Below are 12,354 nucleotides of genomic sequence, written 5' to 3'. Positions count from 1 at the left end.
GGCACCCATAATTTAGTACTTGGATCTCTTTTAATTAAGCTGTGAAGTTCGATCCTGACTTAGTTATGGAATCATACTTAAAAGTATCATTTTATTCTAAAATAATTTGAACAAGTAAAAGAATAACTAATTAAATACCAAATAAAAAAATTTATATACCTCCTGATTAAAAAAATACATCACTTAAAGTCTTAACCAACTATACCTTAGTTGAAAGATGTCTATTATATATTTTTATCACATTAACCGCCATTTAATTTTTTTTCAATTCTCCATCACTTTTGTTCTAAATTTATATTATGCCCTTTCTAGTGTTTTTATTTTTAAAAATAATCTTTTATAAAAAAATTAAATATCATTCATAAACACAAATTAATTCCTTTAAAATCATTTAATAATCCTTTAAATTTTAAATGAAATACGCCAGTACGACTAAAGAAAAACAAAGGAATGGAAGTTTCTATGATATGCTGATTAGAAGCTCATTTCTCAAACATATTCAAAGTTCATCACTTGATAACCAAACCATAATAGGGGAGTACAGTAGTGATGACATTGACACCGTAAACTCAAGGATAAATCTATTTTCATTCTCTGTTTTTTTTTCCTTCACACTCCTATTATTTCAGAAATTAGTTTCTAGAATTGTCTTTTACTTTCTGAAAACTATATTTCATAACATAAGAGAGAGATGAGGAATAAAAAAGAAAATTCAAACAGAATCTCCCTTCAACCAATACCATCATAATGTTAAGTGGTCCAAATCCAAATTTAAAATCCACTAGGCCCATCTGCACCGGCCCTTCAATGTTTATAATATTACAATCAACCATTTATTTTTACTCTAATAATATTTTTTTATTATGATATAAGTGTGAAAATTTTATTAATTTTATTGATAACTAATATTTATAAAAAAAAACTTTTAATATTCTATGATCACTTTTATGAAAATTTACCCTACCAGAGACTTTTTTTTCTATTCACAAAGCTGGAACATGATGAGACTTTACTTAAGGGATTTAAGTCAAGTTTCAATAACAAGTAATGTCATGTTAGTAATTATTATTAGTTGAAAAAAATATTATTATCAATAAGATTATAATATTTATATTTTTGGGTTAAAATATTAATTAAAATTAATAAATAAAATGTTTTATTGAGGATCACGGTGTCTTTCAAAAAATTGAGAAATCATGGCGAATGTGTACTACTTTTTCACAAAACTTATTTTTTAATTTCTTAATCTATATTATAAGGACTTGGTATTTCTTTAAAAAACTTCATCTAACAAAACAGAAAAGGAGAGTTGAATTCAAATCTTTAACCAACAAGGGAGATCTGCGGACCAATTGTGTGGTGCGCACAAGTTTTGATTAAATTCATAATTTATCCTTATGCCAACAACATACTCCCTTTGTTCTTTTTCTCAATTATATCTTTACCTCGATTACAAACTGAATTCTAATTTTCTCAATTTCAAGATAGCATTGTTTATAATAGTAAACGAAATACTAAAAGAATGAATGAGAAAGAACTCACTTAATAAAAACTAACTACTACAATTGTGAATATTTAAATAAAAAAAAGTATTATAATTTTACTTATTTTTTTAATTTAAAGGAGAATTAAGAAGAGATAAAGTAAGGTTCACCAAACCCTTAAACCTTTTCCAGAGAGCCCATCCCATATTTTCTGTAGCCATGAGGCCCAAAACAACATGAAACCAATTGTCACACTCATCAACAATTGTCTCAATTCAGTCAAGTGTACATACAAGTGGCTTCTTTCAACTGGAAATGCCTAATGATCTCACCTTTTCTTTTTTGGTCGTTAAAATCCATTATACCCTGACACAACTATATCCCATAAAAAAAATGTGTACCCTTATTTTTCTATTTTTAAAAAGTGATAAGTATTCCACTATCTTTTATCTGCCTAACTTTTTATTTTGTCAGTTGTATTGTTGCAAAAGAGCATTGTCCTGTCACACCAAAGTAAAACCTCTATTCAATGCCCCTGATCAAAATGTGAAAATGATGCTAAGCTGATCGTAACATTCACACAAATAAAAAAAAGCCACCTAACATGTAGAAAATAATATATATACATAACTCACACCTAAATGGCTAAATCTACCTCTTGCCACATGGACCAAACGTTATCAAAGTAGAAAAAGTTTGACCCTCAATTATTTTCCGGTAAAAGAAGATACCTTTCCAAGATTTTAAAGGCACATGAATAGCCCCCTAAGATCTTATATGTTCCTTACCCACTTTCCACTTCCACCATGTGAATGAATCACAGCCCAATGTACACATTACACAACAATCACTTGCATAGTTGCATTGGCAGAGATGTTTGTAACGGTTGGGAAGCATTACACGAAGATGCTTAGATACAATGCAAACCCATCAACAAGAATCGCATCTCCTTTATGGGGACAAAGAAAGGTTTCCAAATACTGTCTTCACATGCCCCCTTCAACACCGACTTCGTTGAATAAAGTAGGCATCACATGTGGGGCCCATTTAGCTTTCAATACATTTGCAAAACCCAATGTTCATCGTACAACAACTGCCAGAGTAGTCCCCATAATATTGGTTGAGCCTATTTAAAGATACTCACATCTAACAAGGGCAAAATTGGCATTAAGTGATTTGTTCATTTGTTTTACTTCAAATTTAACCACGACAAAGCAGCATTCCATAGGAGGAATGAAGAATAATTAATAGCTAAGTTGACAACACAGATTTGGAGGCATCTAAAGGCACAACAAGTGGCATGTGAAAATAAACTCAAGAGGGTCAAAAATAGGGGAATTGAGCAAAACAAAGATTAATAAATAAAAAAAGGAAAAAGAGGATTATAAAATGCCCACCTATATATCATTATGTACATATCATAAAATGCAATGTCTAGTAAAAGATGCATAACAGCTAGACAATCCCTGTCACTGACCTAATAATAAAATTTTGGGGGGATGTCTCTTTGATAAATCTGGCATAAATTAAAAAAAAAAAAGATTCTAAAAAAAAGGCTTGTTTCCAATGCAACGCGGTCCAATGGCTTTTTCTTTTCAAAATGGCCAAAATACAAATGGACAAAGATGCCCCGGTGAGTGATCCAAGCCAGAGTTCAGTCCCCACAACCACAAGGCCTTCATTTCCCTCCAAAAAGTTTTTTTTTCACTAAGAAAAATAAAGAATTGCCTTCCAGTTCAATCACCTGAGTTGTGTGGGGTCAGTCATGAGTCACCTTTGCTTTGTTGAAGTGAAAAAAAATTTAACCTTGCTTTGTTGTTTGTGCTGTGATGTGAGGTACACTTGGCATTGTAAAACAGTTTTACCAATCCTAAACCCTGGAACTACTGTGAAAGCAACTTGTGGATCTGATTCCACTTCCGAATAGAGGAAGATTTCATCATTCACACTTTCCATGTACACATCAGAGAATCTGCACCCTTTCTCCACTTGGAAGATTGAAGCCTCAGGCTCATAGGAGAAGGCCAAGCAGTGCAGAAGCCACACCCTCTTCGCCATTTCGGCGAATGAGGTGAAGAATGCAGTGTCTGGAAACCCTCCACCAGTATTCACAAGGTTCCTCTGACTCAGGTTACCAAAAAACGATGACTCCATCTTGGGATGAACAAGTCCCAAATACTTGACCCGGCAATACTTGGCGAACGATGATCGTGGCCTCTCGGCTAGGTAGTCCTTTGCCTTCATTGATTTCAGCTCATTGAACTTCCCAAAGAACCACTGTTGTCTCCTGTTTTTTTCTAGAGGAGACTCACTTGAAAGGGAGAAGTTAGGGATGTGGAATGCATCAAACATTTCCCTGCAAACAAAGGCCTCCATTGCGAAACACTTGTGATCTTCTGCCATATAAACCACATTCTGTTCGATGGCGTCGACTGCAGCATCAATGTCCCAACCTGCAGATCTCATCTCATCCACAACCAGCCTCACAAAGTTGCGAATGGACCGGACTGCATGGCGAAGGACCATGATGAAATGGCTAGGACTTAATCCAGTTATGTGAAGATTATCAAGCACTGATAGCTGGCCACTTTGATTCAATCTCTTCTCAATTGCCTTGTTGTGCATATTAGCTTCCTCTAACTTCTCCCTAAGGAAAATAATCTCAGAATCCTTGAGCCTCACCTGTGACTCCAACTTCCTCCCCATGATCTCATAGGTTTTGATCACACCCTGCAGCTCCTTGGATTCGGCTGCAAGAATCTCCTTCTCGGGCAAAGGATCAAACTGTTTCTTCAAGTAACATTGCTTTAGCTCAGACAAGTTCTTCAACTCAGACACTAGCAATTGATCAGCAGCTTCAATTCCATCAGGGTCAAAAGGTGACTGAGCATGCTGCAACTCAGCATATGCAGCTTTAACAGTTGAAATGCTAGCAAAAAGCTTTGCCAAAAGAGCTTCATTGGCCACTCTCTCTTGAAGCTCTTCATCATCATCTTCATTAAAAGACTCGGACCAATTCAGTGTAGTCTTGCTCTTAGCGATTTTTCCTTCGTCCTTGAGATTTGCATCAGATATAACATTCTTCAGACCATCAACTGAAGCAATTCCAATAAGTGCTTTGACATGAAGAACCTTCGCAAAACTGCGCGCCAACTTCTTTCGCGGGGTCACGGCCGACGGCTTCACTGATTCCATCTGCACAAGCAGCAGCCACCACCAAAGTTTCCAAATACAGATCAGAATTGTGATTATTGAAATGTATATATGTATATGTATATGTATAAGTATATGCAAGTAGCAGTATCTTTAAAGGGTTTTCACGAGGACAATAAAATAAAGTGTTATAACACATAAAATAAAGTGTTATAACACGATGGTGATCATGATGAGCATGTTCAAGCAAAAGCTATTAACAAAACAAAACAAAGAAAAAAGTGTAATGCTTTAACACATAGATCGAGGCTCTTTAGTAGAGGATGGAATTTTTCTTTTTGTAATACTCCATCTATTGAAATTTTATTGCATAACTAAATTTAAAGTGTCTCAAAAAGCAGTTTCTAACACACGGTGTGTAGGAGGCTAAGAGAATAAAAACCGAAGGTCAAGATCTAAAGATACATTAAAAAGCTCAAAAATTGTAGTTTATCCACGTAATACTATGCATGTTGTCCATCATGGCAATTTGCAACATCATTCTTAAACACAAAACCAAGGTCTTACGTAACAAGATTCAATAATTAAGAATAGATAATGATAAATAAATAAATAACCTAATCTCAAGGATTATGCTGTGAAAAAAGCATACTTTAGGAGTAATAGGACCTGATTTAACACCACCTCTAAGCAAGAAAACAAGATCATCATTTCTACATACTTTTTATCCTAATTTCGCTACAAGGAGCGTTGAGCATTAGGCCCAAATGGCCCATCAATTAATTAATCATAGCCTCTTTTATTCTATAATATGTAGCCGGTGAATTGGCTTCTTAGATATGCATTATTATATAAGAAATAATGATTAAAGAGGGTCACCATCAACCTTGATTTTCCATTCACTTCCTATGTCTTGCAAAGAAATGATAAAATCAAATTATAAAATCAGTTAAATTACAACTTTTGTAGGGCAATCATAGGATCTAGGTAGATCATAGTTGAATTGTGACTCTCAATGTAACCAATAAAAAAAACTGACAAATATTTATTTATTGAATATATCTATATTGGTCTGATTCATAATCCTTAGGATTCCCTGAGTCCTAAGTTATGCATATCCAACACCATTATGTAGCCTGCAGTAAGATAGTACTTAGCCAACAGTGTCAACAATAGAACACACATGAACCTTTGCCTTTCAAAAAAAAAAAAGAACACACATGAAAGTGAAATATTTTCCCCTATAACTAAGGACCTCACCAAGAAAAAATAATAACACAACAATTCATATATAATTTTCAAAATAATTGTCACAAAGTCTAAAATCTTTGTCGCCCCAAAATTATTCCTGAAAAAGTAGGGTTAGTCACTAATTCTTCAATTTTTTGTGGTGCAAGTAAAAACGGGACCATGCAAAATAACATAACCTAACCTAAGTAACATAGCTCTTAGAAAATTTATCACCCAACACATGTTAGAGGAGACATATATATCATCCAACAATACGTGTGCATAGTAGGCCGGCAAGAGTTTATAGGGAAAAAGAGAAAAGGAAAAGTAAACATGAAAATGGAATGTCTTTGTCTAACAAAATACCTTTTTCTTTTTTTTTATCCAAGTGAACAAAATACTCGACTTTTTTGTTTTAAATAATTTTCCTTTAAAACAATTAAAAAAATCTAGTCATTTTTTATTGTCTCTTATTTCCTTTGTACCCTTTTTACATCCATACTCAAAGAGTACATGTTTCTTAAATAATAAAATATATTCTATACAACAAATAAAAACAATAATAGTTTAGGCAAATGGACAATGTGATGATTGTACACCATAGTTAGGAGAGATAATTTATATTTCCCGTGACTAAAATCACGGCCTCTGAGCACTTGTACCGCGTATAACTGTACCTAACGGCAGATATTAGAAAGCTGTAGAAGAATATTACTGCTACTTAATTACACTTAATTATTCTTTTTTAACTGTTAGTTAAAACATATAATAAACCGTAAAGTTTCTTATACAAAAGAGAGTAGTATTATTAAAAAGTAAAGAAAGAGATAAAGGTGAATCCAAATAATGGATAAGGAAAAATAATTAGGAGGAAAATATTTCTTTGGACAGAGAAGTTACTGTGCCACATACTGATAGCTTTCGAAAGTTAATGTCATTTCAACATCCATTATGTCAGACGTTCACATGCCTATCACTAAAAAAGGTCAAAATATTACAACATGAGAGATTCTTCGTGCTCTAAAAAAATCCACATTTTACCTTCCAAAAAAACACGGGACATGAATTCGAGACACAAAACCAAAAGAAAAATCATCCCAAAGCAAAAAAAAATGAAAATTAGTTTGCAACTTACCAATCTCCCCCACACACACCCATTATAACACCCCCCCCCAAAAGTCTCAAACGCCGCCAGAAATCATGCGTTAACATTAGAGCAATCAATGGTTCAAAACCGGCAAAGAAACAACTAATAAGTATGCGTAAATGATGCATTCTTATACCATTGCTTTCCCTTAGCCACGGCATTTTTCCCCACTAATGGTTACATTTTGCGACCAACATTACACACCCATTATAACAAATGTTTTCTTTAGAAAAATATTTCATAGAATAAATAAATAAAAGCATGAAATCATGAATTAGATTTTGTGGAAAAAAAGAACAATCCCAAAAGTCGATAGTAGTGAGAAATCGAACGCACCTCGAGAAATTGAGGGGGGACGAAGCAGTCAACTTCTCGTCATTGCTCAACGTAAATCTCAAGAAAACAGACAAAGAAATTAAATATGCAATAATTATTATCTTAATTATTTATTTTTGTTGTTGTTCTCTAACTCCAAATGCGACCCTGAGAGAAACACCCTGTAACCAAACACGGAAGAAGCATCAAGAAGAGCAAATACAACAAAAATCGAACGGACTTTTCTCCAAACTCGAAAAACAACAACACACCCCAAAGAGGCAAAGCAATGAACGCCACTAACAACAACGGTAACAACAAAAACAATCCACATAGAACAACCAAAAAAAACATAGGATCATCAAAATGTATCTTCAACAAGAGCAGCAAGAGACCCAACACGAAAAAACTCTCAAAGATGAAAACTTTCCCTTTGAAAGATAATAAAAACACCATTTTTCCCCTTCAGAACCCAGAAGACACTGGGAAAATGGCATGGTAAACTACTAAAACTATATATATGAACAAAATGGTTAAGGTTGTCTCAAGGTTTACCTTAATAAATCCAAAAAGTTCCTAGAATGAATGTGAAAACGAAGCACTTGGGTGTGTGTGTGTTTCAAAGTGGTGTGTTTGAGAGGTTGGAAAAGTGAAAAGACTTTGTTGTTGAGCCTGTTAAGAGGGGACTAGTGGGGGTATTGGCAGGGACAGAAATACCACAGCTGGAGGACAGAGAAAATTCTAGAGAGAGAGAAATTAATGAGAGAGGAAAACAGGGCAGGAAGAAGAAAAACAGAGGAGGAGGAGAAGAAGAGAGAGAAAATAGTTGGAGTGACAAAAAGTCACTGATGATCTAATCCGTCTGAAGTCCCAACCTGATTTTTTTTAATAAATTTAGAACGCCACGGTCGAGTCACTTTTTTTTAAAATAAATTTTAATGTAAAAAATATTTAAATATGATTTATTTTAATAACATATAATGTCTGAAATTAATTTTGTTAGAATTATAGACAAGTTCTAGGGTGAATGAGCCTCATAGATCACGCACCTTTTATCCATCCCTTAGATATAAGAATAAAAAAAGTAACAGTGGAGATTTGGTGAGTGTAGCATGGTTACAAAGTACAGAATAACAAATGGAGAAAGAGATTGTTGGCGAAAATGGAGGATTTAATCTAAATAAAATAAATTATAATGCATTGGTTAATTAGTTTCATCAAAATCAAAAACCTTGCCAAATCTCAAAATCCTCCGTCTTCTTGGGAACCTCTGTGGCATGTTTAAGGTTATGAGGAGGAATGCCTACTAAAAGGGCCCAACTAAGTTGGTATTTAGTGTTTACCTTATTCTCTCTCATTATTCAGTACTTTGTGACTATCCTACACCCACCAAATCTCCACCGTCAACACCTTTAATCCTGTATTCAAAGGGTGTGAAAAACTTTGAAATCGTCTGAATTATAATTGCATCCAATTGAACCTACTTCAAACTCAATCCATCACTTACATAGTTTTTATCTTTGTGACGTGATTGCCTATCCAAAAATACTAAATCGTAATTCACATATTTTTTTAAATAATTATTATAAGAAATAATAAATTTACAGTAAAAAAAAAATATTTTATATCATCACTTGTGATTTGTTTTATGTTTTAAGAATTGAATGAGGTTAGTAATTGAGTTTAAAAAATTCTATTTAAGATAGCTATGAGTAGGTATGCAAATAGTTTGAAATAAAATTTAAGATTGGTATGTGAAAAAAATAGAGTGTGCATGTTTAGTTTATTTATTTAAATAAAAATGTTATTAATACATTTTTATTGGATTGAAATTTGTTGAAAATTATAAATTAGTGTAGGTTCCAGGAATCTTATTTATGATTTTATGAATTTTAATAAATTTTAACTAATAAAAAGCATATATTATATAATGTGTTAGGGAATAGTATGTTTCTAGCACTTTTCTTTATTTAAATAAAAAAAATTAAAATTTGAGATTGACCTAGAAAAAAAAGTTTATTGACTTATTTATCTCATTATTTATAATTTAATTATTTTAAATTTTATGATTTAAAAAAATAACTTTATCAATATAGTAGTTAACAAACCATTTAAGTATTTATTTTGATGCGGTGAAGACAACCCTAACATAACATTATCTCCCTGAGAATGCAGAAACCACAAAACCACCAAAGCCCCTAAATGGAGACAACATGATAATGTCATTCAAGGATATTAATCTTAGTTAAACAACCCACTCCTAAGTTGGTGTGAAATCTCATAGAAGAAGGCATCATGAAAGTGCGTGGAACTTGTTAGTGACAACCATTTGTTTCAAAAAATTGTGCAAGTCATGGCAGAAGTAATTTGTGGCAAAACTATTAAGGAAATGTCTGTGGAATTCTTGACAATGCATAGGTTAAATATTGTATGAAAACCTAAAGGCGTATTTTATCTTATTGATATCACTCATGGATACTATATGGTAAATTTTGTTTTGGAAGCAAACATGGATAAAGTTATTAATGGAATATTGTTTCTTAGCCTGTAAGTCGGAAAAAATTAATGACTATAATATCCCTATGAAAGTTCAGGGGGATTAGATGGTTGTTATGGGGGAGGAAAGTCAAGTCTGATTTAAAAAAATAAAATTTCAGTAGTTACAGGTAATCTTAATTCTCATAAAAATTAGTAGCAATAAATTTAAAGCACTTCCAAGTGATGGAACTAATCATGAAAACTAAGGTAGGAATTCTTCCCTTGTCAGCACTTTAATGTCGAAAACAATTAGACCTCACTTAATAATAATACCATAACAAGTAGGGAGATCGCAACGTAAAAATAAAATATAAAAAGAACAAATAAACAAACGCATTTGTGCGTATACGAAGTGGGGCCCATAACTAGTTATAATCTCCCTCACCTTTATTGAAGAATTTCAACAATCATTTTTTAGTTAGATCTCCTAGATCTTAAATATAATTTTCATTTATAAAACTTAAAATTAAGACTTGCTTAAGACATTCAAATCTTTACTTTCACTTGGGTCAACAATATGTTGTTATACACCCTTTTTTTAGTATGATATAATAAAATTTGGAAAAAAAAATCAAATAAATTTATTTTTTTAAAACAGTTCAATAAACTTATTTGTTTTTGTAAGTTTAAATTAAGGATTATAATGCTTTACTATTCAATTAAAAAAACATTTCTATATTCTCTTTCATCAGCTTTAAATTTCTAGACATTCTACACTTAAAAAAAAACATTTATCTCTAGCCTTTCATCATCATTAAAATCCGGTAAACATTAATTTTCAATCATTTCTCGTTTAATATTTATTATAATCTTTATATAATTAAAATTTATGATAAAGAACTTATTAAAAAAATTATGATAAAGAAATATTATATATGCAAATGGAGTAATGTTAAATCCTCCTACTATATTTCCTATTATATCTCCTATAAATCCTCTCACTACCTTTGTCATAAAAGATATTAGGAGAATTTATAGAAATATATAATAAAGGATTAAGAATTATTCATACAAATTATATTGAGAATAAATATTTTTAAATATTTGAATTATACTTCTATTTATGACAAATAATTTATGTTATTACATAAGATTATTTTTAATTGTTGATAATTTCTTAAAAAATATTGAAATTGAATTTATAATTTAAATAAAAGAGAGTGAGTTGAAAGAAATAGACAATTAATAATATCAAATATACAAATAAATAAATATTCTTTTTAGTGGGAAATTAAACTACAGAAGAAGAAAAAAAACCAAGGGATGTGCTACATGCATCAACCAACAAAAGATGATTCATCGGAGTCGGACAAATATCTAAAAACAACATCAAAGATGTTGAAGATCCTTGCCTCACCAACCAATGGACACACTAATTGCCCTCTCTATATATGTGCTTTTGAAGTTGGTGATCCTTTTATAATAATAGATGCCTAAGGATGCAAATGAATATCTTGTTGGTTCAGTAATTGGAGTGCCACTAAAGAATCAAATTCGCAAAAAAATACTCATGTATCCAACATCCCAAGCCAACGTTAAACACTAAACCATGCAAAATTGCATGTAATTCAACATTTATATTTGTCGTGATACCGCAAGAACCTGAAAACTTCATTGATCAAGAGTCCACCAAATTAAAACCAGAAGCACATGAATTCCCCAGAGAACTATCGTCGACATTGATCTTGATAGACCCTGTGTTCCTCCTTAGGAGGTATCCATGCCACATAAATTGATTGCTTTATCCTTGGCCTTGAACTGTAACATTGATTTAGTCTGACAGAAAATGTACCACGTGGGCCAGATTTTGTCTTAAAATATTCTCACATGCATTTCGGATTGATATTATTAAAAGGTAATTTTTTATTACTAATTATAGGGATAATGTCTGAAATATGCCTTTAAAATATATACTAAAAAACATTAACAATATCTATTTAAGAGAATGAGAAAAAATGAATTTCATCCTAAAAATTACATGAAATTAATAAGATTGATTTAATGATAAAAGAAAAAAAAGATAATGAATTTAAATTTTTTTTCACTAACAAAAATTAACAACTAACATATTTAGATAAAAAAAACTATCAAAACCATATATTCACAGTTTATAGTATATGTATTGATTTTAGCTAAAAGACTATTAAAATAAATTAAAAACATCTTATCAAAATCATTAATCATTCGTAAATTCAAATAAATTCTTGGTAATCTTAACTGACTTATAACATGAGAAACACAAATTACACAATTGCATTGCTACCACACTTTGCGAAGCACGTTATTTCTGTTCGCTGGGACCCTTCTAGTTATAATTGTGAATACCTACCACATCACCTAACATGCTCTGATACTTATGAGAAAATGTTTTGACCAGAAGTTGTTGACCGATAGTCATATTTGTTTGGTTTCATTTTTACACTAATTAATCTTGTTTAGTAGTAAGAAATTTGAGCATTTTTTTAATCACAAATGTTATTTGTTAAT

At 31.8% G+C, this 12,354-nt stretch overlaps 1 protein-coding gene across 3 annotated transcripts; it reads right to left on the bottom strand.

Annotated features, from left to right (window-relative positions):
- Nucleotides 1-2,866: 2,866 nt before the first annotated feature.
- On the bottom strand, nucleotides 2,867-8,185 carry LOC100799419 (protein GRAVITROPIC IN THE LIGHT 1). 3 transcript variants are annotated; one of them, XM_006594663.4, is made up of 3 exons: nucleotides 7,885-8,185; nucleotides 7,351-7,511; nucleotides 2,867-4,679 (listed from the first exon to the last, which is right to left on the bottom strand). In XM_006594663.4, exon 3 carries the CDS (start codon nucleotides 4,677-4,679, stop codon nucleotides 3,255-3,257), a length of 1,425 nt encoding a protein of 474 aa, XP_006594726.1. In that variant the 5' UTR covers nucleotides 7,351-7,511; nucleotides 7,885-8,185; the 3' UTR covers nucleotides 2,867-3,254. The 3 variants fall into 3 exon arrangements, with proteins under 3 accessions (XP_006594726.1, XP_006594727.1, XP_040864321.1); XM_006594664.4 differs by lacking the exon at nucleotides 7,351-7,511; XM_041008387.1 differs by lacking the exons at nucleotides 7,351-7,511; nucleotides 7,885-8,185 and adding an exon at nucleotides 6,070-7,321.
- Between the last annotated feature and the right edge of the window lie 4,169 nt (nucleotides 8,186-12,354).

The sequence above is a fragment of the Glycine max genome, chromosome 13 (genome assembly GCF_000004515.6).
Source record: "Glycine max cultivar Williams 82 chromosome 13, Glycine_max_v4.0, whole genome shotgun sequence".
Classification (NCBI taxonomy): Eukaryota; Viridiplantae; Streptophyta; class Magnoliopsida; order Fabales; family Fabaceae; genus Glycine; species Glycine max.
The sequence above is the reverse complement of the archived record's forward strand: the minus strand, read 5'-3'. Positions and strand labels throughout refer to the sequence as shown.

Bases quoted from the DNA above. Each gene is read 5' to 3' on its own strand.
- LOC100799419 (XM_006594663.4), bottom strand. From the start codon at position 4,679: ATGGAATCAGTGAAGCCGTCGGCCGTGACCCCGCGAAAGAAGTTGGCG.